This window comes from Heterodontus francisci, chromosome 2, assembly GCF_036365525.1.
Source record: "Heterodontus francisci isolate sHetFra1 chromosome 2, sHetFra1.hap1, whole genome shotgun sequence".
Classification (NCBI taxonomy): domain Eukaryota; kingdom Metazoa; phylum Chordata; class Chondrichthyes; order Heterodontiformes; family Heterodontidae; genus Heterodontus; species Heterodontus francisci.
In genome coordinates, this window is record NC_090372.1 from 165525504 (window position 1) to 165549822 (window position 24319).

General features: G+C 42.8%; 2 protein-coding genes across 5 annotated transcripts in view; one reads left to right on the top strand and one right to left on the bottom strand.

Annotated features, from left to right (window-relative positions):
- The window catches only part of LOC137348174 (voltage-dependent L-type calcium channel subunit beta-2-like), a 126596-nt gene extending 106486 nt beyond the window's left edge, over positions 1 to 20110 (top strand). Inside the window, exons 9-12 of the mRNA XM_068013485.1 lie at positions 1213 to 1364; positions 4267 to 4362; positions 15143 to 15328; positions 16113 to 20110. Coding sequence (XP_067869586.1) covers positions 1213 to 1364; positions 4267 to 4362; positions 15143 to 15328; positions 16113 to 16610 — 932 coding nt within the window. The 3' untranslated portion in view covers positions 16611 to 20110. The remainder of the gene's footprint in view (positions 1 to 1212; positions 1365 to 4266; positions 4363 to 15142; positions 15329 to 16112) is intronic.
- The window catches only part of nsun6 (NOP2/Sun RNA methyltransferase 6), a 79021-nt gene continuing 69343 nt past the window's right edge, over positions 14642 to 24319 (bottom strand). Inside the window, exons 13-16 of one of the 4 annotated variants that reach the window (XR_010969081.1) lie at positions 18393 to 18577; positions 17525 to 17591; positions 16110 to 16271; positions 14642 to 15366 (exon numbers count right to left, since the gene is read on the bottom strand). Coding sequence is in view for 1 of the 4 variants with exons in the window: in XM_068013443.1 (XP_067869544.1) it covers positions 18445 to 18577 (133 nt within the window). In the remaining 3 variants the exon portion in view is untranslated. Of the gene's footprint in view, positions 15367 to 16109; positions 16272 to 17524; positions 17592 to 17940; positions 18578 to 24319 lie in introns of those variants that run through there. The other 3 variants (XR_010969078.1, XR_010969079.1, XM_068013443.1) reach the window with 3 other exon arrangements.

Sequence of the window (24319 nt, forward strand, 5' to 3'; positions counted from 1 at the left end):
ATATAAATACCATGGCTGCAAGAGCGGGTCAGAGCCTAGGAATCCTGCAGTGAGTAACTCACCACCTGACTCCCCAAATCCTGTCCACCATCTGCAAGGCACAAGTCAGGAGTGTGATGGAATACTCTTCACTTGCCTGGATAGGTGCAGCTCCGACAACGCTCGGGAAGCTTGATGCCATCCAGGACAAAGCAGCCCCCTTGATTGGCACCCCATCTACAAACATTCACTCCCTCCACCACCGATGCACAGTGGCAGAAGTGTGTACCATCTACAAGATGCACTGCAGCAACGCACCCAGGCTCCTTAGACAGCACCTTCCAAACCGCGACCTCTGCAACCTAGAAGGAAAAGGGCAGCAGAGGCATGGGAACACCACCACCTGCAAGTTCCTCTTCAAGCCACATATCATCCTGACTTGGAACTCTTATCGCTATTCTTTCACGGTCACTGGGTCAAAATGCCTGGAACTCCCTTCTTAACAGCATTGTGGGTGTACCTACCCCGCATAGACTGCAGTGGTTCAAGAAGGCAGTTCACCACCACCTTCTCAAGGGCAATTGGGGATGGGCAATAAATGCTGTCTTAGCCAGTGATACCCACATCCCATGAATGAATAAAAAAGAAAGCTTTGGTCACCTGCCCTGATATCTCTTTATTTGGATCAATGTCAAATTAGGTCTGTTCATGCTCCTGAGAAGCACTTTAGGACAGTTTACTATGTTAAAAGTACAAGGAAATGCAAGTTGTTGCTCAAATAGCCATTCTTCTTCTGAGTCCAGGCAGTGGATGATGACAGATTGACAATGAAGAGGCCGCTGAGCCACTCAGAACCTCTTGGTCTAAATGGCTCAGTACAATACTGTACATTTATGCACAGAGTTATCTGGGAGTACCTTTTATATCTTTAGAATAAAATGCTATTTTAATTCTGAGACCACAGCTTGGACAGAAGCAAACATCCAAAGTAGTACATGTCAAAGGGACAAATTACTGTCCAGGTTTACACTGAAAAGTCTGGCTATAAACCTACGAGGAACATAGAGAAGTTCTGAAACTGCAGTAGTCTATATTGTCGTAATTTTAGTAGTGATGTTATTTGTAATGATTCTAAATGAATCTAGAGCCTTCAAAAAAAACTTCAAAAGCAGTGTAACCAAAGAAGAAATTTATCCTGCACTCATTGACGTGTTCTTGCTTCTTGACTTGCAGCTGAAGTCCAGTGTGAAATAGAGCGGATTTTTGAACTAGCAAGAACACTGCAGTTAGTAGTCCTTGATGCCGATACAATCAACCATCCGGCTCAGTTGGGTAAAACCTCTTTGGCTCCTGTTATAGTCTACGTGAAGATTTCATCTCCAAAGGTAAATTGGCATATGCTGTTTGGTTTCAACTTTGTTTTTTTTTCAGCTTTTCCTTTTCATAGTCATTACAGCACAGAAGGAGGCTATCAAGTCCATGCCGGCTCTCTATAGATGAATCCAGTCAGTCCCATTCCTCAACTCTATCCCCAAGATGGGGTTATTTGTAGAGCCACCTCCTCCGGTCAGTTGTTTAATTGTCCACCACCATTCACAACTGGATGTGGCAGGACTACAGAACTTGGATCTGATCCGTTGGTTGCGGGCTGCTTCTGCTGTTTGGCATGCAGGTAGTCCTGAGTTGTAACTTCACCAGGCTGACACCTCATTTTTAGGTATGCCTGGTGCTGCTCTTAACATAGAAACATAGATAATAGGAGCAGGAGTAGGCCATTCGGCCCTTCGAGGCTGTTCTGCCATTCATTATGATCATGGCTGATCATCCAACTCAGTAAGCTGTTCCCGCTTTCTCCCCATACCCTTTGATCCCTTCGCCCCAAGAGCTATATCTAACTCCTTCTTGAAAACATACAATATTTTGGCCTCAACTGCTTCCTGTGATAGCAAATTCCACAGGTTCACCACTCTCTGGGTGAAGTAATTTCTCCTCATCTCAGTCATGAAAAGTTTACCCCATATCCTTAGACTATGATCCCTGGTTCTGGACTCCCCCACCATCGGGAACATCCTTCCTGCATCTACCCTGTCAAATCCTGTTAGAATTTTATAGGTTTCTATGAAATCCCCCCTCACTCTTCTAAAGTCCAGCGAATATAATCTTAACCGACTCAATTTCTCCTCATACGCCTGTCCCGCCATACCAGGAATCAGTCTGGTAAACCTTCGCTGCAATCCCTCTATAGCAAGAACATCCTTCCTCTGATAAGGAGACCAAAACTGCACACAATATTCCAGGTGTAGCCTCACCAAGGCCCTGTATAATTGCAGCAAGACATCCCTGCTCCTGTACTCTAATCCTCTTGCTATGAAGGCCAACATACTATTTGCCTTTTTTACCGCCTGTTGCACCTGCATGCTTACCTTCAGCGACTTTTGTACGAGAACACCCAGGTCTCGTTGCATATTCCCCTCTCTCAGTTTATAGCCGTTCAGATAATCTGCCTTCCTGTTTTTGCCCTCCTGCACTCTTCATTGAAATGGATGCAATACTGTAGTTGGAGCCTAACCAAAGCTTTATAAAGGTTCAGCATAACTTCCCTGCTTTTGTTCTGAGTTCTGAAGAAGGGTCAGTGACCTGAAATGTCAACTCTGCTTCTCTCTCCACAGATGCTGCCAGACCTGCTGAGTATTTCCAGCATTTCTTGTTTTTATTTCAGATTTCCAGCATCTGCAGTTTTTTGCTTTTATTCCCTGCTTTTGTACTCAATACCTCTATTTATGAAGCCCAAGAGCCCATATGCTTTGTTAACTCCTCTCTTTATGTCCTGCCACCTTCAAAGATCAATGCACATGAACCCCAAGGTCCCATTGTCCTAATACACCCTTTAGAACTGTAATATTTGGTCTACATGGTCTATCCCTATCCTTTCTGCCAAAATGCACCATGTCACACTTTTCTGTATTAAATTCCATCGGAGACTTGTCTGCCCATTCTGCTAGCGTATCCATGTCCTGTTGCAGTGGATTGGTATCATCCTCACTGTCTGCCACACTTCCAAGTTTTGTATCATTGGCAAATTTTGAAATTTTATTCTGCATTCCAAATCCAAGTCATTTATATATACCAAAAAACCAGTGGTCCTATCACTAAACCTTGGGAAACACCATTGTCTACCATCCTCCAGTCTGAAAACAACCATTTACCATAACTTGCTGTTTTCTGTCCTTGAGCCATTTTTTAAAATCCAAGCTGACACTAACCCTCCTATTCCATGATCTTCAATTTTGTTAACCAGTGTGGTACTTTGTCGAAAGCTTTCTTAAAACCCACATAAACAACATCCTCTACTTTCCCTTCATCAATCCTCTCTGTTAACTCATTAAAAAATTCAATTAGATTAGTCAAACACAATCTGTCTTTGAGAAATCCATGTTGGCGCACCCTCATTAACTCAAACCCCTCCAAGTACCTGTTGATTTTTTTCCCCTTGGTGCTACTAAGATCAACCTACATGATTCTACAAGGCCTATCAGCTGGGCATGGAGTTAGGGTTTTTGAAATACTATTTCAAGGGTGACAGTTAACATTTTAAATGCTAAGGTTGAGATCCTGACATTTGGTAGAAAATGATACTCAATATTATCCTGCACACTGTCATACCAGGGTACTCCAGTACCTCTAGACTCCAAACAGGTAAATTTCAGTGTGGATAAGAAGCACTCCCCTGAAATGTAAAATGTATGTTAATTACACAGAAGTGACATAATTTCTCAGGGTTCCATCAACTGCCAACAGAAACTGAGGTTTGTGGATGCAGGGCTGACCTTTCAGGGAGGAGGATCTGTAAAGGGGTAGCCACCAACATCCTGGGCCTTGGATAAATTCTTTCTGTCCTTCTAAGGTGCAGCAGGGCTGCACTGAAGGAATTTATGTTGCCACATGCTTTTTAAGGACCCCAGCAGTGCACAACTTCTTTCCCTCAACTTGGAGCAGACACTAATTTCTGGCTTGGACCAAAAGCAGGAAATTAGCTGAATCAGAAAAAGTGGCTAGTTTCAGCCCAGGTAAAGTTGGATATATGCAAAAGGCACTTCACCTGATTTATACCGGGCGAGAGTAATTATCCCCAATTCACTCTAATGGTGTGGTTTTAAACTGTTTTATATTTGCCATTCTATTTTAATGGATGGTTCTTTATATTTGTTTAGACAGGTCCTTGTGAATGTTGCTTAATTATTTTCTACATACTAACTTCTTAATCTTCCAATTTTACCTTGCATGTAGGTTTTGCAGAGATTAATAAAATCCCGAGGAAAATCTCAGGCTAAACACCTGAACGTCCAGATGGTTGCAGCAGACAAACTGGCTCAGTGCCCTCCAGTGAGTGATTTTAATCTTTTTTTCCCCTCATGGTTTCCACATAATTATTTATTATATTTAATTCTTGAAAGCCAGTTGAGCAACTTTTTAACATCACTTCTTTGGGATGAGTATGGCTTGTAGTAAATAGAAAATGCTGGAGTTACTCAGCAGGTCTGCCAGCATGTGTGCAAAGAGAAACCGTTAACCGGCCGGATTTTACCAAACCCTCGACGTTGTGATCTGTGGGGGGGTGGTGGGTGGCGGGGGTTCCGGATGAGGTCCGACACTGACCTCGACTCCGGCAGAGCCCGACCCGATCCTCCCAACGGCAGTGAGGCTCCGTGGTAGTTCCCCCGCTGCTGGGCGATGGGACCACAATTTAAATATGCAAATCAAAAGAATTAATAAATTTGGATACGATGACCGACAATCTTGAGGGCCCGCGACGATCTTTGGCACGGCAGTTGGCACTCCTGCGCCTTCAGATCCCTGTCCGGGAAAACACGATACAACACTGGTGGGGAGGGGGGAGGAGGTCAGATTTTTTTTTATTCATTCATGGGATGTGGGCGTCACTGGCTATGCCAGCATTTATTGCCCATCCCTAATTGCCCTTGAGAAGGTGGTGGTGGTGAGCTGCCTTCTTGAACCACTGCAGTCCATTTGGGGTAGGTATACCCACAGTGCTGTTAGGAAGGGAGTTCCAGGATTTTGACCCAGAGACAGTGAAGGAACGGCGATATAGTTCCAAGTCAGGATGGTGTGTGACTTGGAGGGGAACTTGCAGGTGGTGGTGTTCCCATGTATTTGCTGCCCTTGTCCTTCTAGTTGTTAGAGGTCGCGGGTTTGGAAGGTGCTGTCGAAGGAGCCTTGGTGCATTGCTGCAGTGCATCTAGTAGATGGTACACACTGCTGCCACTGTGCGTCGGTGGTGGAGGGAGTGAATGTTTGTAGATGGTGTGCCAATCAAGCGGGCTGCTTTGTCCTGGATGGAGTCGAGCTTCTTGAGTGTTGTTGGAGCTGCACCCATCCAGGCAAGTGGAGAGTATTCCATCCCACTCCTGACTTGTGCCTTGTAGATGGTGGATAGGCTTTGGGGAGTCAGGAGGTGAGTTACTCACCTCAGGATTCCTAGCCTCTGTCCTGCTCTTGTAGCCACGGTATTTATATGGCTACTCCATTTCAGTTTCTGGTCAATGGTAGCCCCTAGGATGTTGATGGTGGTGGATTCAGCGATGGTAATGCCATTGAATGTCATGGGGAGATGGTTAGATTCTCTCTTGTTGGAGATGGTCATTGCCTGGCACTTGTGTGGCGCGAATGTTACTTGCCACTTATCAGCCAAAGCATGGATATTGTCCAGGTCTTGCTGCATTTTTATACGGACTGCTTCAGTATCTGAGGAGTCACGAATGGTGCTGCACATTGTGCAATCATCAGCGAACATCCCCACTTCTGACCTTATGATTGAAGGAAGGTCATTGATGAAGCAGCTGAAGATGGTTGGACCTAGGACACTACCCTGAGGTACTCCTGCAGTGATGTCCTGGAGCTCAGATGATTGACTTCCAGCAACCACAATCATCTTCCTTTGTTCTAGGTATGACTCCAGCCAGCAGAGGGTTTTCCCCCTGATTCCCATTGACCTCAGTTTTGCTAGGGCTCCTTGATGCCATACTCGGTCAAATGCTACCTTGATGTCAAGGGCAGTCGCTCTCACCTCACCTCTTGAGTTCAGCTCTTTTGTCCATGTTTAAACCAAGGCTGTAATGAGGTCAGGAGCTGAGTGGCCCTGGCAGAACCCAAACTGAGCGTCACTGAGCAGGTTATTGCTAAGCAAGTGCTGCTTGAAGGCACTGTTGATGACGCTTTACTGATGATTGAGAGTAGGCTGATGGGGTGGTAATTGGCCGGGTTGGACTTGTCCTGCTTTTTGTGTACAGGACATACGTGGGCAATTTTCCACCTTGCAGGGTAGATACCAGTGTTGTAGCTGTACTGGAACAGCTTGGCCAGGGGCGCGGCAAGTTCTGGAGCACAGGTCTTCAGTACTATTGCCAGAATATTGTCAGGGCCCATAGCTTTTGCAGTATCCAGTGCCTTCAGTCATTTCTTGATATCATGCGGAGTGAATCGAATTGGCTGAAGTCTGGCATCTGTGACGTTGGGGACTTCAGGAGGAGGCTCAGACGGATCATCAACTTGGCACTTCTGGCTGTAGTATGTTGCAAATGCTTCAGCCTTATCTTTCACACTGATGTGCTGGGCTTCCCCATCATTGAGGATGGGGATATTTGTGGAGCCACCTCCTCTAGTTAGTTGTTTAATTGTCCACCACCATTCACGGCTGGATGTGGCAGGACTGCAGAGCTTAGATCTGATCCGTTGGTTATAGGATCGCTTAGCTCTGTCTATCGCATGCTGCTTACGCAGTGTGGCATGCAAGTAGTCCTGGGTTGTAGCTTCACCAGGTTGACACCTCATTTTGCGGTATGCCTGGTGCTGCTCCTGGCATGCCCTCCTGCACTCTTCATTGAACCAGGGTTGGTCTCCTGGCTTGATGGTAATGGTAGAGTGGGGGATATGCCGGGCCATGTGGTTACAGATTGTGGATGAGAACAATTCTGCTGCTGCTGATGGCCCACAGCACCTCATGGATGCCCAGTTTTGCATTGCTAGATCTGTTCAAAATCTATCCCATTTAGCACAGTGATTGTGCCACACAAGACGATGGACGGTATCCTCAATGTGAAGGCGGGACTTCGTTTCCACAAGGACTGTGCGGTGGTCACTCCTACCAATACTGTCATGGACAGATGCATCTGCGGCAGGCAGATTGGTGAGGACGAGGTCAAGTATGTTTTTCCCTCGTGTTGGTTCCCCCACCACCTGCCGTAGACCCAGTCTAGCAGCTATGTCCTTTAGGACTCGGCCAGCTCGGTCAGTAGTGGTGCTACTGAGCCACTCTTGGTGATGGACATTGAAGTCCCCCACACAGAGTACATTTTGTGCCCTTGCTACCCTCAGTGCTTCCTCCAAGTGGTCTTCAACGTGGAGGAGTACTGAGTCATCAGTTGAGGGAGGGCGGTAGGTGGTAATCAGTAGGAGGTTACCTTGCCCATGTTTGACCTGATGCCATGAGACTTCATGGGGTCTGGAGTCGATGTTGAGGACTCCCAGGGCAACTCCCTCCCTACTGTATACCTCCGGTAGGTCTGTCCTGCCAGTGGGACAGGACATAGAACAGTACAGCACAGTACAGGCCCTTCAGCCCACGATGTTGTGCCGAACCTTTCACCTACTCTAAGATCAAACTACCTACATACCCTTCATACTACTATCATCCATGTACCTATCCAAGAGTCGCTTAAATGTCCCTAATGTATCTGCTTCTACTACCACCGCTGGCAGTGCATTCCACGCACCCACCACTCTCTGTGTAAAGAACCTACCTCTGACATCTCTCCGAAACCTTCCTCCAATCACCTTAAAATTATGCCCCCTGGTGATAGCCCTTTCCACCCTGGGAAAAAGTCTCTGGCTATCCACTCTATCTATGCCTCTCATCATCTTGTACCCCTCTATCAAGTCACCTCTCATCCTTCTTCGCTCCAATGAGAAAAGTCCTAGCTCCCTCAACCTGTCTTCGTAAGACATGCCCTCCAGTCCAGGCAGCATCCTGGTAAATCTCCTCTGCACCCTCTCTAAAGCTTCCACATCCTTCCTATAATGAGGCGACCAGAACTGAACACAATATTCCAAGTGTGGTCTAACCAGGGCTTTATAGAGCTGCAGCATAACCTCGCGGCTCTTAAACTCAATCCCCCTGTTAATGAAAGCCAACACACCATACGCTTTCTTAACAACCCTATCAACTTGGGTGGCAACTTTGAGCGATCTATGGACATGGACCCCAAGATCCCTCTGTTCCTCCACACGACCAAGAATCCTGTCTTTAAGCCTGTATTCTGCATTCAAATTTGACCTTCCAAAATTAATCACTTCACACTTTTCCAGGTTGAACTCCATCTGCCACTTCTCAGCCCAGCTCTGCATCCTGTCAATGTCCCGTTGCAACCGACAACAGCCTTCCACACTATCCACAACTCCAGCAACCTTCGTGTCATCGGCAAACTTGCTAACCCAGCCTTCCACTTCCTCCTCCAAGTCATTTATAAAACTCATAAAGAGCAGAGGTCCCAGAACAGATCCTTGTGGAACACCACTGGTCACCGAGCTCCAGGCTGAATACTTTCCATCTACTACCACCCTGTCTTCTTTGGGCCAGCCAAGTCTGCTCTTCCTTCATCAATGTGTTTTGTCAAATCCTCAAAGAATTCAATAAGGCTTGTGAGGCATGACCTGCCCCTCACAAAGCCATGCTGACTATCTCTAATCAAACTATGCTTTTCCAAATAATCATAAATCCTGTCTCTCAGAATCCTCTCCAATAATTTGCCCACTACCGACGTAAGACTGACTGGTCTATAATTCCCAGGGTTATCCCTATTCCCTTTCTTGAACAAGGGAATAACATTTGCCATCCTCCAATCATCTGGTACTACTCCAGTGGACAGTGAGGACGCAAAGATCATTGCCAAAGGCGCGGCAATCTCTTCCCTCGCTTCCCGTAATATCCTTGGGTATATCCCGTCTGGTCCCGGGGACTTACCTGTCCTCATGTCTTTCAAAATTTCCAGCATATCCTCCCTCTTAACGTCAACCTGTTCGAGCATATCAGCCTGTTTCACGCTGTCCTCACAAACGACTAGGTCCCTCTCACTAGTGAATACTGAAGCAAAGTATTCATTTAGGACCTCCCTTACCTCCTCCGACTCCAGACACAAGTTCCCTCCACTATCCCTGATCGGCCCTACACTCACTCTGGCCATCCTCTTGTTCCTCACATAAGTGTAGAACGCCTTGGGATTTTCCTTAATCCTACCCGCCAAGACTTTTTCATATCCCCTTCTAGCTCTCCTAAGTCCATTCTTCAGTTTCTTCCTGGCTACCTTGTAACCCTCTAGTTTAGTTTAGAGATACAGCACTGAAACAGGCCCTTCGGCCCACCGAGTCTGTGCCGACCATCAACCACCCATTTATACTAATCCTACACTAATCCCAGATTCCTACTACATCCCCACCTGTCCCTCTAATTCCCTACGACCTACCTATACTAGGGGCAATTTTTTTATAATGGCCAATTAACCTATCAACCTGCAAGTCTTTGGCATGTGGGAGGAAACCGGAGCACCCGGAGGAAACCCACGCAGACACAGGGAGAACTTGCAAACTCCACACAGGCAGTACCCAGAATCGAACCCAGGTCCCTGGAGCTGTGAGGCTGCGGTGCTAACCACTGCGCCACTGTGCCGCCCTGTCTGATGCTTGCTTCCTCAACCTTAAGTAAGCTTCCTTCTTCCTCTTGACTAGCTGTTCCACATCTCTTGTCATCCAAGGTTCCTTCACCCTACCATCCCTTCCTTGCCTCATCGGGACAAACCTATCCAGCAGTCGCAGCAAATGCTCCCTAAACAACCTCCACATTTCTGTCGTACCCGGGGATGGTGATGGCAGTGTCTGGGACGTTGTCTGTAAGGTATGATTCCGTGAGTATGACTATGTCAGGCTGTTGCTTGACTAGTCTGTGGGACAGCTCTCCCAACTTTGGCACAAGCCCCCAGATGTTAGTAAAGAGGACTTTGCAGGGTCGACAGGACTGGGTTTGCCGTTGTGGTTTCCGGTGCCTCGGTCGATGCCGGGTGGTCCGTCCGGTTTCATGCCTTTTTATTGACTTCGTAGCGGTTAGGTACAACTGAGTGGCTTGCTCAGCCATTTCAGAGGGCATGTAAGAGTTAACCACATTGCTGTGGGTCTGGAGTCACATGTAGGCCAGACCAGGTAAGGACAGCAGATTTCCTTCCCTAAAGGACATTAGTGAACCAGATGGGTTTTTACAACAATGGGGAGTGGTTTCATGGCTGTCATTAGACTAGCTTTTAATTCCAGATTTATTAATTAAATTCAAATTTCACCTTCTGCTGTGGTGGGATTCGAACCCATGTCCCCAGAGAAATACCTTGGGTGGATATGGGGGAATAGGATCAAATACACGTAATAGGTGTAGGGGATGGTGGGAAGGGTTGAACCTTAAACTTTGTGCAGTTTGGGGGTCAGATGGAAAGGGAAGTGTTTTTGGGGAGGGGCAAATAGTTATTGTAATTGTTATTGGGGGGTGGGAAAGGGGCATAAGAAATATATTTATTTAATTTTGGGGGGGATATCTCTTTTAAAAATTAAAATATGCCAGCAGGGCTGGCTGCTGACCTCATTGCTGGGGATGGACAGCCCTGCCCCTTCCATGAGATTTTGTTGGGGGGGGTAGCGGGCTGCCCTAGTTATTTAAATGAGCCGCCACACTTGAGATTGCAGCAGCTCTTTGTGGCTGCCAGTTTTGGAGCTCGCTGCCAAGATCAGCGGCGAGCTTATAAGATCCAGCCCAACTTTTCAGTGGATGACCTTTTGTCAGAATGGGAAAAAGTTCAAGATGTGACAGGTTTTAAGCAGGCACAGAGGCAGGGAAAGGGCAAGGTGGGTGGAGAATAAAAGAGAAGGTCTGTGATAGGGTGGAAGATAAGAGAGAGTAAATGACAGAAGGGATAACGGTGCAAGGCAAGAGGGGGTGATTTCAACAAACCTACTGGAAATTTTAAAAAAGCAAATTACTGCTGTAAATGGGCAAGACATTCAAAAAAAGACAATGGACTGGATCTTGCTGGAAAAATAACAGTACACCATTATTAAAGTGCAGATCGGCCAACAAATTCAGGGGATTAACAAATACAAATCTCCAGAATTTGCTGATTGATTTATGCCACTCCATCGCTTGCTTCACACAAACAGCATCTTGCCCTGAGCCTCCCTGTTATTCTTGAGAACTTGCTGGATTTGCACATTAATTGCGCAGTAAACTCACTGCAGAAATTTAAATCTGGCACTGAAAAGTGTTAAGTATCCTTTTAATGGTGTGATAATTGGCATTGTATTAATAATAAATCTTTTTGGCTCAGAAAGGGAACAATTTAAAGTATTCAGTCTCATTCCTGCATGTAGTAAATTGTTGTTGAAGATTTAAAATTTTTAAATTTTTTTTTTAACATTCTTATTTTTTTCTCTCTTTCTTAAATAAATCTTTCTTTCTCTTTATTTCTCTCTCTACTGGAAATGAGACTAATTCATCCTCTCCCTCTTTCTTGACCTGTAAACCTCAATGCTTGATGAGAGATATTGTTGTTCTCCCCTTTCACTAGGTTCCCAGATGACCCGTTGCCCTTGCCACGCTGTTGTCAATTTGCATTTGCAGCAAATTATGGCACAGGGTACAAGAAAAAGTCTAAGTAACCTTAGGAATAGAATACACCTTAACCACTTACCAGATACTCACCAAATGGCTTGCTTTTTCCCCTGTAGTAGATTAAGAACCAAATCCTACAGGGTGAAAAAGTTAGAAAAAGCAAAGGAGCACCTGCTTCCCCTTCTCACCCAACTCCCTGAACTCACTGAACTCCCAGCCCTCTGCTCAAGTCGCACCCAGTGCTAAGTCACCCTGAGATGCCTGTATTTATATAATCTGAAACTAAAGAAATTACCTGAGCCCCAGGTACAGAAAAAAAACAGTTCAAGTTAGTTTCCTTAATTAACTAACTACAGCTGTTCCCCAGTGGATAGCTTGTATATCCCTGCTTAGGCCCCTCGATTAAATTTAGAATTTAAATAGTAACTTTCAGTTAAATGTTAAATACAAACAAAATCAGATGTTTAGAAAGAGATTAATTTCCCTCAACTCAAACTCTCAGCACTCTGTTGAAGTGGCACAAAGAAAGGTAAATGGAGTTGAGCTACAGCTCCGCCAAAAGCTAACTGAATGGTGGAACAAGCTCGAGGGGCTGAAACGACCATCTACTCCTGTTTCTATTGAATTGAAATGAACTAGAACATCATTCACTTCTGGAGGCAAAAGGATGTAACCATTCCAAAATAAGGGAACACATTTTTCAATGTAGCACTTTCAGTTTACAGCTTCATGAGTTCAGGAGTGACCATCTGAAATTTGGGTGAGAAGGTCATTTGCCGATTTAGTGGTCAGTTTGATTGGTCCCACTGCTAAATTTGTGGGGTTCAGTAATCTAGTCGTCTGCCCCAAGCATTAGACAGCTTAAATATGTTTACTAGGGTCTAACACATGTTTAAGGACCCCTTTACAAGATTAGTTATTAATGAGCAGGGCAAGCAGTGGACCAGCAACAAAAAGTTACGGTTAGGTTTTATAAAAGATTAAATTTTCTGTGAACCTAGGAGGAGCAGGTGTTCTGTCCTGCCTCCACAGTCCTGCCGATCACCAACGCACGCCTTACCCTGAAACCAACCTGTGGATCACTGCCAGCAGCTCAAAATTAATTTTTCTCCATGAGGCGAGCTGCATCTGGAGGCACAAAAGGCACAGGCAACTCAGCCTCCAAGTACAAAGTGTCCAGGTAACGTCCCCCTCCATGATGTGTTGCAATGTCTGCAGCTTGATCTCCAGCTCAATGATTCTGAGCCGAAGCTCCTCGGGCCGCATACACTGGCATCCAGAGCTCCCACATGCTGCAGCTGTGACACATCACCTGTCATGCCATCCTTAAAGTGTTTTAATTAACTACTTAATTATTTTATTCAATTATTTATTTTCCTTTTTTTCTAAATTTTATTAACTATACTGCCAGTGGCTCCGAATTCGTATGTTCCTATGTTCCATATCCCTTAAAACACTTATCCAACAAAAAACTAGGGAACTCTATCTTGAAAATTTCAATTAACCCAGCAACAGCAGTCTTTTGGAGGGGGAAATTCCAAAGTTTCCACTACCTTTTTTGTGAAAAGCGCTTCCTGAGTTTGTTACGACCAACTGCTCCTGTCAAAGCCCCCAATCAAAATATATGATTCTGCTTGTGGTGGGAGAAACGCACTGATAATTCAATCCCGTTGCTCCACAGATCACCTAACATATCATTTAAAACTTTCCAAATTAAAGAAAGTCCCAGCCAAATAGTACCATCTATTAACCCCCCGAATGAGGCTAACCAAACCAGGTGTCTTCAAATCAACAAATTAACTCTTTAATTAGAAGAGCTAAATTCTTAAACACTATGAAGAGATAAACAACATTTAAAATAGAAAAAAATTAGAGTCCTTGCAAATTTACAGTCCAATGTTGCTTGAAGTCCTCACAGAAAGTTGCTTTCCTTCTCTAGCGAATTTCAACAATTAACAACTTGCAAACACTTTCAACAGAATCAATCTGACTTTAGAGTTTCTGAGGGATAAAAGATTGTCAGAGTCTAACTTCCCTTCCTTCAGTTTAAATTACCAGAGATCTCTGTTTTGGCTTGACTTTTTTAGAATTTTGAGAGATAATAAACAGACTAAAATTCCTATTCCTTCAGTTTAAATGGCTGAGAGCTCTTTTTCCAGGTGCTGACACACAGCTGTGTCCTCTGTGTGTTCTGTTAGAACAAACTGTCTTCAACTAAAAGTCAGTTCAAAATTGAATTGCAACAAATGTATCACTTGCTACTCACTCCCAGTGGCTGTATCTATGGCAATGAGAATGCACCCTTTGAATCGCAGTCTCCGATTGGCTGTTTCTAATGGCAACCGAAAATTCACCTTTCTATAACTCCTGAGGCTTGCCGGTTCTTAAAGCAATACTGATCCTCTGCAAACCTTAAAGGCAAACCACATATTCCCAGAAAAAAAACTGCAGGACCATGACAATTTCACTCTTAAATTGCCTAGCTTTAATTTTAAGGTTATGCCCCTTGTTCTTGATTCTCCTACCAGAGAACTTTTTTTTATTTCAATATACACTATTGAATTCCTTAATCTTTTTAAACACCTTCTAAACACAAGGGAATACAAACCAAGCTTGTGCAATCTGCCCACATAATTTAACCCTTTGAGCCCTCCAGTGCTATACACTGTCATTTTTGCTAGTAATCTCTTGTTTCTTGCCTGAGCCCACGTCCAGCTCAGTTTCAAACTGCAGTGAAAATGTCTGCTTTTGCTAAGAGATGTGTTTAGTACTTGTATCTGTGTGTTAAAACAAAGTTAAAGAGGGAGATGGAAACAATTAGAATGGTAAACAAGTACAGAGGAAGTTGAGATGATTTTTACTTTTATCTTTTCCTGTGAGCAACATCACAGAAAATTATTCAAAAAACAAAATATTAATTACAAATATTTAAAACCTGTAACAGTTTTCATTCCAATGCACCTCATTGCTGCTCAATATTTTTTTTATTAAAATAAAATCTCATACCAGTGATGGGACAAGTCAGTTTTAGGGTAGAAATGACTCTCAATTATATTTTAACAAAAGTGAAAAGCAATTTAAAATGGGGTTAACTTTTAATAATGCAATGAAGAGAGGAATTTGATGCAAGCACATTAGGTGCTCACAAAATAACATTGGTCACAGTAATTTGTACTGTGCCGAGTACATCAAACAATTTAAGATAAAATACAAAAGCAAAATACTGTGGAAATCAAACAAAAACAGAAAATGCTGGAAATAGTCAACAGGTCAGGCAATATCTGTGGAGAGGAAAACAGAGTCAATTGTTTCCGTTAACTCTGGTTTTTCGCTCCACAGATGTTCAGATAAAATATACTATTTTTGTGTCGACAAAACACAACTTGCATTCAAACATTATCTTGTTGAAAGAATTAGAACTTCAAGATTCTACCATTTCTCTAGGAATTGTTTGATGTAATTCTTGATGAAAATCAGCTGGAAGATGCATGTGAGCACCTGTCCGACTACCTGGAAGCTTACTGGAGAGCCACCCACCCTCCGAGCAGCAATCCTCCCAATCCTCTCCTCAGCCGTACAATGGCCACTGCAGCTCTTCCTACAAGCCCAGCACCAGTCTCCAATCTGCAGGTACAAGTTCTTGCTTCTCTCCAACCTAACCTTCATTTCTGGGATGCAGAGGAAGATGGAAAAAGCAAAGAGATTTGTGACAATCACATTGCACTAGAAATGAAGACATTTAATTATCTACCAGCTTCAGGATAGAATCTAAACAAAACTTTGTTGAAAAATGGTGTTTCTTTTGCCAGCCTCTCCTCTTGGGCAGCAGCTTTGCATGAAAAAAATCACTTAACCCTGGTTGTGGCAGTTGTGATTAATCATCAAAGTAAAGCTAACAAAGGAATATTGTGTGGTTAAAGGATAATCCCATTAATCTATATTCTCACGGGTGGTTTCTTGACTCCAACATGAACTAGACATCATAGACTTAAGTGTTTTGGAGGCTGCATGCTTATTTAAAAAGCATTCATAACCATCAGGCTAATGTGGGTTCAATTATGCAGGGAGTGTAGTATTAATTTCATGCTGAATAGTACCCACAAGACCATAACATTTGATTTACTGTAACAATTTTCACTATTAATTTCACAGTCATAAGTTAATTTAACGTTTAGGTTGGTTTTACATGAAGACATTTTGATAGTAATTGCTTTGCTTCAGTAACCAAGTGAAAATGCCTATTGTATTAAAAAGGTTAGCAAAAAGCAGGCATTAACTTTATTATATTTAGGTGAAAGCACAGTTGTGAATAGTGCATGCATCTTCCGCTTGTGTATTAATCAGATTAAGGAAGTATTTCTTGAATTGTGAAATTCTCACTAACTGGATTGTTGCATGGTGTGATACTAACCAGGGTGAACAAAAACAGGGAGAGCAAAAACAGCTCTATTCAGGACCTGAGAGAACTGCTTCCCAGGAGGAAGAGAAGCCACCAGAGCCAGTGAAAAAGTCCCAACATCGAACTTCTTCCTCTGCAAAGCATCACAATCACCGGGGCACTGCGAGTCGGGGCCTAGAGAGACAGGAAACATTTGACTCAGATATTGAAGACAGCAGGGATTCTGTGTATATAGAACCAAAGGATGATTATATGGATAGTCATGGCGATCGTTACAGCTCACACCAGGTCCACAATCATACAGAAGAATTGCAAGGTGACAGCACCCACAGACACAGAGAGTCGCGACATCGTTCTAAAGAACGAGACCGAGAACAGGACCATAACGAACGCAACAAACAGCGTAGTCGGCATAAATCAAAGGATCGATATTGTGAAAAGGATGGGGATGTTGCATCCAAAAGAAGGAATGATGTCAGTGAGTGGAACCAGGATGTGTACATCCATCAATAACTCTGCCTATACAGCTCTTCTGTGTCCCTTTTAGTTTTGTGTTTGTAAAGGAAAAATATATATTTACCTGATCTGTCTGTAACAGTTATTGTATACTTGTAATTTCATACAGTTGTTGCTGAGGCAGCATGAAAATAGATTCAATATGTTTCATTTTAAAATATGGTACAATTACAGATCTGCTAGTGTGGTACTGTGCTCTTAGTGTTTTGATTGCTGCTGGCTGAACAATAACTGTTACTATAAAACTATGTTAATGTTCTTAAGCAACATACGTGTGGGGGAAAAAATGAACGTTCCTGTATATTCAGGAAAGGTTGGATTGGCACATAATTTACCTTTCTTTCCTCAAAACTTTAATTTCTGCATGCACAACTTCTGTTTTTAAAAGAAACCTTTATATGTTTAAGGCCATTCTGGCTTGTATCTGTAGTTGGAGTGGGATTGGGGAATCTAGTCTTGCCTTACATGTCAAATTAAGAAAAAGTATTTTCTAAGTACAGGTACTATGTACTGTATATATAGTATCATGCTATTTGTACTCAACATTTGGAAATCATTTACAAAAGAAAATAGTTTTAGCCACTAGAGCTGCTTCAGAGTCCAAATGGTGTGTTTTCTCTTTTAATCATGCCAACTGTAATTGGTCTATTTTGAAAAGTTTGTAGTTAATACAGCTTTCATTTATTTTCCCTCCCTAGCTTTTAAAATTTCAGAATACACAGATGCATATATCATCTATCAGTGGGGTGGGAAATTCAGTATATAATATATAGACATATATTGTTTAAAATGTTTTGTAAAATGAATAGTTTTAACTGACAAGGCAGTGACCAGTTTACTTGATAAGTCTAAGTTATATACCAAATATTGAATATTATGTAAATTACATGATATTTTTGTTTAGGAATTACCTGAGGTTTCTGTTTTTTTTTCCTTTGTAAAAACTATCCAACTTTCCCAAATGGCTTTGTCTTCTTGCTTAATGGGCATAAAGATAAGCTGTTCTGGTTACTGTATATGCACATTTGTGGAATTTATTTTCAAAATCCAATTTGTAAGCATTTGTATATATACTTCAAAATTGCCTTTGTAGATATTGACAGTAGGTGATCTTGTTGCACTGTTTAATGGAGTTATTTATTTAACTGTATAAATGGTGGCTGCACATGTTAAGTTAACATGTAGAAGTGCCATTTCATTAACAGGAACAATGTTCCATTGCTTCTGTTTTGTAATGAAGAGACATGTATATACACACCCACATATATATATATATATATATATATGTTCACATATACATGCTGACATACTTCTAGTCACTTCACCTGAACTAGGTTGCTGCTTTTCCTTCCTGTTTCAACCATCACAAATATTGTAAATGTTCTGGCACATAAGCTGTTTATTCTCCACTCCAACTACCAAATTATTTGTTTCCTTCGAAGTGGCAAAGTGGATTTCAGATCTGTTGCTGCTTTTTAAAGCATTTTTCCCTGCTCTTCCAATTTCCTACTTTTGCTGTAGGAGGCCTGATTTGGATGCAGCTACTGACCGAATGTGCATTGAGCTTATATGTAAAAATAAACATTTGCAGAACAAAGAACTAAACCTGAACTCTGGTGTTTGGAGGTTTTGGATTTTGCATTTTTAAAACCTTCAATGGCAAAAATGTGGTAAATATTAATTTATATGAATGGGTACTTGTAAGAGAATGTTTTGTAGTCAGAGCCTTTAGTCTGAGTGTGTGTATATAATGTAAATTTGCCATAATTACCAGTACACCTTAGAAACACTCCAGCTCTTCTGATGTTTTAGTGGATAAATAAGTGAGATATCAGAGAGGTATCATAGAACCATAATCCCAGCATGAGTCAGTGCCTTCAGGAGAGGAAAGGTTAAACTGAGAACAGTTCAGATCAGAATCACTCCACTCTCGTAAATTACAGGTGCAATGTTTCTGAGGCCCTCTGTGGACAAAAAAAAAATACCCCTAAGCTCTTGAATCAATACAGCACTGAGTTATGCATATATTAGCTTTTAAAGCCTCCAGGTCTAAGGAGAACTCACTTTGGAAACTGTTTTGCTGAGTTCACATTCCCAGTACAAATACTTGCTCAATGGGACAGCAACTCAAATAACTGGAGATATCTGGAGCAGAAAATGCTGGAAATGCTCAGCAGGTCTGGCAGCATCTGTGAAGAAAGGAACAGTTAACATTTCAGGTCGATGACCTTGAGTTCTCATGAAAGGTTATAGACCTGAAACATTAACTCTATTGCTGTTCCACAGCTGCTACCAGACCTGCTGAATATTTCCAGCAGTTTCTGTTTTTATTTCAAATAACTAGATGTGAGACTAGTGCACTTGATTTGTGCTGTTTTGCTTCATAAGAGACAGAAAAGTTAATGTGCTGACCTCTTTACCCTATTATCCTTCCAATCTGTCCTCTTGACAGTGAGGCACAGCTATCTTGTAACACACACCCCATAATGGTTTTCATTACCTGACAGTTGCAATAGTAGCAGCTCTTCAATCATTGATAAAAACCTATTCTGACATGATAAAATGTAATTCCATTATCTACACTAGAGGGAATGAAGTGGATCTAGGTTTCAAAATGGGAAAAGAAACATCCCTGGTTTTAAACTAGCATATTTTGAATAGTGTGATAAGAGGCACAGTAACTTGACACTGTTCTATCCTGGGTATAGGTGACATTTTTAAGAGTATCAAATGGAATTACAAGGGTAACATTATCAGCCAGTCAACATTTCTAATAATGAAAATCTCAAATGGTGCTTGAAGCTCTTCACAACATTATGTTGGTCTTTGAATAACTGAATCTTAAGTTTGAAAAGCAAACTTGTTAAATGTGTAAATAATAAGAAAATGCAAATTAAAGATTACCAATTTATGGTCCTGCAATTTCTTGTGTAGCAGTATCATGCCCAGTTTTAATGTGATATTCTCATTCTGAATTTGTTGTACTGGTGAGATCAAATTCCCCCTTTTCTTCTCGGGAAGTAGCACCTATGACAAGAAAAGCAGGAAAACTTGCCATTGGCCCACTGCCCATCCTACTTCGATAGCCATTTACGAAACAGTTGTGTGGAGTCTGGGGTCAACTCATTTTTTTCCCCCCCTTTCTCATGGGGAGAGACTGGACCTTTGTTTAGCATCTACCCATTGATGCAGTTGAGATTGGTAGAATGGGGAACTCAATTCCACATTTCCTACTGTGGTGCTTCAATCTTACGCTCATTGTGACAAAATCATGTATAGTAAGTGAATGTAACAGACAAACAAGGGCACAGGATTTAGCTTTAATCTGCAATGCATAAACAAATATGTAGCTCAACCATTGTGTGGTCACAATGAAGCCATCATCACTGGCCTGTATTCATCTGAAATATCATTGCAATTGTCAGCTTATCATGGCATCATTGTCAACATTACTTTCATTTCAGGACTGCTCAATTTTTCAGCTACTATAAAGTAAATGGTTCTAAATGTAGTATAATGTGTCATTCGTAATAAACAGCTCCTGCACTTTAATTGGCGTAGGGCCTATTTATTGCCACAACACATTTGACAGACTGCTAGTTGTATGAAGCCATCAAACTTATGTTAAAATTAAAGAAAATTTTCAGGCTTGTTTTACAAAAATATATCAGGGTGCTGGAACATATCAGTCCACCTTGATGGTATGTGCAAATGTGAATACTGATGAACGTTATGAATGTGTTCAAACTAGGTCTACATTCAAATATAGAAATATTAATGTATGTCAAACTTCAAATGTATGTTGATTTGTTTCAAAAGCTTATGGAGCTTCACTTATTGCTTTAACTGGAACCAGGAAGAACCCTGGTTTGATCACAGATATGTGTTGAGTTAGTTGATGGTTAACAATAGTGGAGCTCCTTCAACTGGGCAAGGGAAGTGAAAATCATCGAGGCTATGAGGGTAGGGCAGAGGAATAGGACTGACTGGATCGCCCTACAGAGACCTGGCTTGGACGCGATGGGCCAAATGGCTCTATGACTCCTAACTGATCATTATCTAATTAGCCCGGTAGGAAGAGGATGTGTGGATACCAGTTGAGGACATCATCCTCCTCCTGCACCCTGATGCACCTTTACTATCAAGGCTCAGTATTAAGAATGTTATTTGACGCTGAAGAACTGTACTCCACCAAGAAGACACTGCCCTCAGGAGAGATGGAGGAAAATTTGGCCGATATAGGAAAACATTATTTGTTATGAAGTCCAATAAGCTGGCAAGTCCTTATTAATCAGTCCCATGTAGGACCATTGCAGTGCTGCTTAAAGGGCTTGGGGATGAATTTTCTCAAATATTCTCTTGTTCTATTGTCACAGCTTCCACCAAAGTTACAACAGTGTAAAAATTCTGAGGAAATTGACCCGATGAATCTACCTCAGCAGAGAGTGGCCTATGCAGTCAGAAAGCAAGACAGCAGCGTTTTCAATGCACATAGCAGTAGTGAGTTTGGATCAGTTTCCTAATTCATTGAGCCATTAATATGGAGTCACTTTGGGATCTAGATGGCTCCTCCCAGTCGATGAATTCATAGTTCTCCAGTAATGATAGGTCTTGATTGTGACTGTAAAATCAAGTATTCTTGTATGTATGTAGCATTTTCAAATCCTCAGGATATTCCAAAGCACATCACAGCAAATTAATAATTTTTGAAGTGTAGTCACTGGTGTTTTTGTTGGCAAATAATGCACTAATATGCACACAGCAAGGCAGTAAAACAGCAATGAACAACCAATAAATCTGTTTTGAGGTTTCTGATTGAGGAATAATGTTGGCTAGAACTCCCCTGCTCTTCAATTAGTGCTATAGGATTTTTTGTCCACCTGAACAGGGAAACAGAGCTTCACCTCAACTTCTCATCTGAGCAGCACTTCTGCGCTTAAATGTCAACCTAGATTATATACTTAAATCTTGGAGTAGGGCTTTAAACCCATGACTTTCTGACTCAGGTGTGAGCTCTACCACTAAACTGCATAGGACTTTATTTTTGCCTTTCGGCAAGTTAAGATTGTAATTCTTGGAAAAAGATGTCTTCAAGGTGACCCAATTGATGTGAAAAGCCAGAAATGTGGGACTGGTAGGTCCAAATGGTATTTTCCTGTTCCTTAAATTTTAGAGAAGTAAAACCTTTGAGGTTTTTTTTTGCCCTGATGGAATTCTTTCTATGGTCACACACTTTGCAGTTCAGGCAGTCTTCCGACTATCTTAGAAGCATGGGGGAGACCTTGTGAAATGGAAGTATTGCTCTTCTTCAGTTTCCTTCACACATACATCCAATAAGACCAAGTGTAATTTATTTAAAAACTACCAGATAAGTTTCTGCCAGTATCGGGGTGACTGAGTTTGTGTCATTGCTGGGAGCAAAGCATGAGGGTTTGGATCTTTCGGCTCCTTGTTCACTATCCTTCTCTAACGTGTTTGGTTGTAGAGTGAGTTATGTTATGTAGAAATAGTCTTCAACATGAAATATTATAAGGATGCAAATTTCTAGTCATAATCATTCACCAAGCAAACATATGTTTAAATATGATCAATTGCTTGACTTTTGACTGCTGAATTAACTGTTTTTTGTTGTTGTTATTCATGTGTCTGACTGTACAAAATCCATAACCCACCATCTCTGACACTTCCCTTCCCTTCCTCGACTTCTCTGTCTCCATCTCTGGGGATAGGTTGTCTACTAATATCCAGTATAAGCCACCGACTCCCACAGCTACCTCGACTACACTTCTTCACACCCTGCCTTCTGTAAGGACTCCATTCCATTCTCCCAGTTCCCCCGTCTCCGACGCATCTGCTCTGATGATGCTACCTTCCATGACGGTGCTTCTGATATGACCTTTTCCTTAACTGAGGATTCCCCCCTGTTGTTGACAGGGCCCTCAACCGTGTCCGGCCCATTTCCCGCACTTCTACCCTCACCCCTTCCCCTCCCTCCCAGAACCGTGACAGGGTTCCTCTTGTTCTCACTTTCCACTCCATCAGCCTCCATATCCGAAGGATTATCCGCCGCCATTTCCGCCACCTCCAGCGTGATGCCACTACCAAACGCATCTTCCCCTCCCTTCCCGTCAGCATTCCGAAGGGATCGTTCCCTCCGCGACACCCTGGTTTACTCCTCCATTACCTCCACCACCTCGTCCCTGTCCCATGGCACCTTCCCCTGCAATCGCAGGTGGTGTAATACCTGCCCATTTACCTCCTCTCTTCTCACTATCCCAGGCCCCAAACACCCCTTTCAGGTGAAGCAGCGATTTACTTGTACTTCTTTCAATGTAGTATGCTGTATTCGCTGCTCACAATGTGGTCTCCTCCACATTGGGGAGACCAAACGCAGACTGGGTGACTGCTTTGCGGAACACCTCCGCTCAGTCTGCAAACAGGACCCTGAGCTTCCGGTTGCTTGCCGTTTCAACACTCACCCTTGCTCTCATGCTCACATCTCTGTCCTGGGATTGCTGCAGTGTTCCAGTGAACATCAACGCAAGCTCGAGGAACAGCATCTCATTTACCGATTAGGCACACTACAGCCTGCCGGACTGAACATTGAGTTCAATCATTTCAGAGCATAACGGGCCCCCCATTTTACTTTCATTTTTAGTTATTTTTTCTTTTTTTTTTTCTTTTTTACATTTTTTACAATCTTTTTTTTGTGTTTATTTCATTTCATCTTTAGTTTGTTCAGTTTGCTTACCCACTGTTTTTTTTTTCATGTTTGTACTTGCTGCTGTTCAATCTTCAGTCCATTAACACGCTATCTGTACTAATGCTTTGTCTTTCAACACACCATTAACATATTGTTTGCCTTTGCTCCATGACCTTTTGGTCAGCTATGTGGCCTTGTCCAATCTACACCTCCTTTATTATCTCTTGCCCCACCCCTGCTTTACTTTATAACCTTTGACATTTCTAATATTTGCTAGTTCCGAAGACGGGTCACTGACCCGAAATGTTAACTCTGCTTCTCTTTCCACAGATGCTGCCAGACCTGCTGAGTGGTTCCAGCATTTCTTGTTTTTATTTCAGATTTCCAGCATCCGCAGTATTTTGCTTTTATTATATTGGAGGAGTAGATGATCCTCGATTCCCAATTGGGTGTTAAAAACCAAAATGACAGGCTGAACCTAAGCAACACGTACCAAAGTGCTAATTAGTGGCAGGAGGCCCAGAGCTACAGTATGACAGCAAATATTGACATACGGATTTTGTCATTATAAAATGTTGATATAAAAAGTGTAATTCAAAAATAGTGACATTGTAAATAAGCTTAGTGCGGGCTGTGGGCTGGATTTTATGGACTCCCCAGAGATGCTGGAGGCGGGGAGAGGGGGTGGTGCTCACAGAACTGCAGCGGGAGGTTGGGGGGGAGGGCGGTGGAAGTGGCGGAGTTCCTGTCACACCACAATTAAGTCGGGGCGGGAAAGGCCATTGACGACCTCCCACCCAGAGGCCAACTGAGGCCCTAAGAGGCCTCTTCCGCCACAGCTGGAATTAAGCCAGTGGCGGGGGAGAGGAACGAATTCTCTGTTGGCTTGGGGGAGGGGGATATCCTCCATGGGTAATCTGTGCCCCACGGAGGGCCTCCAGTCGAAAACAACCCACCTCCCGCACTCATCACACACCCTCCCTCCACCACCGCCCCCCCCCCC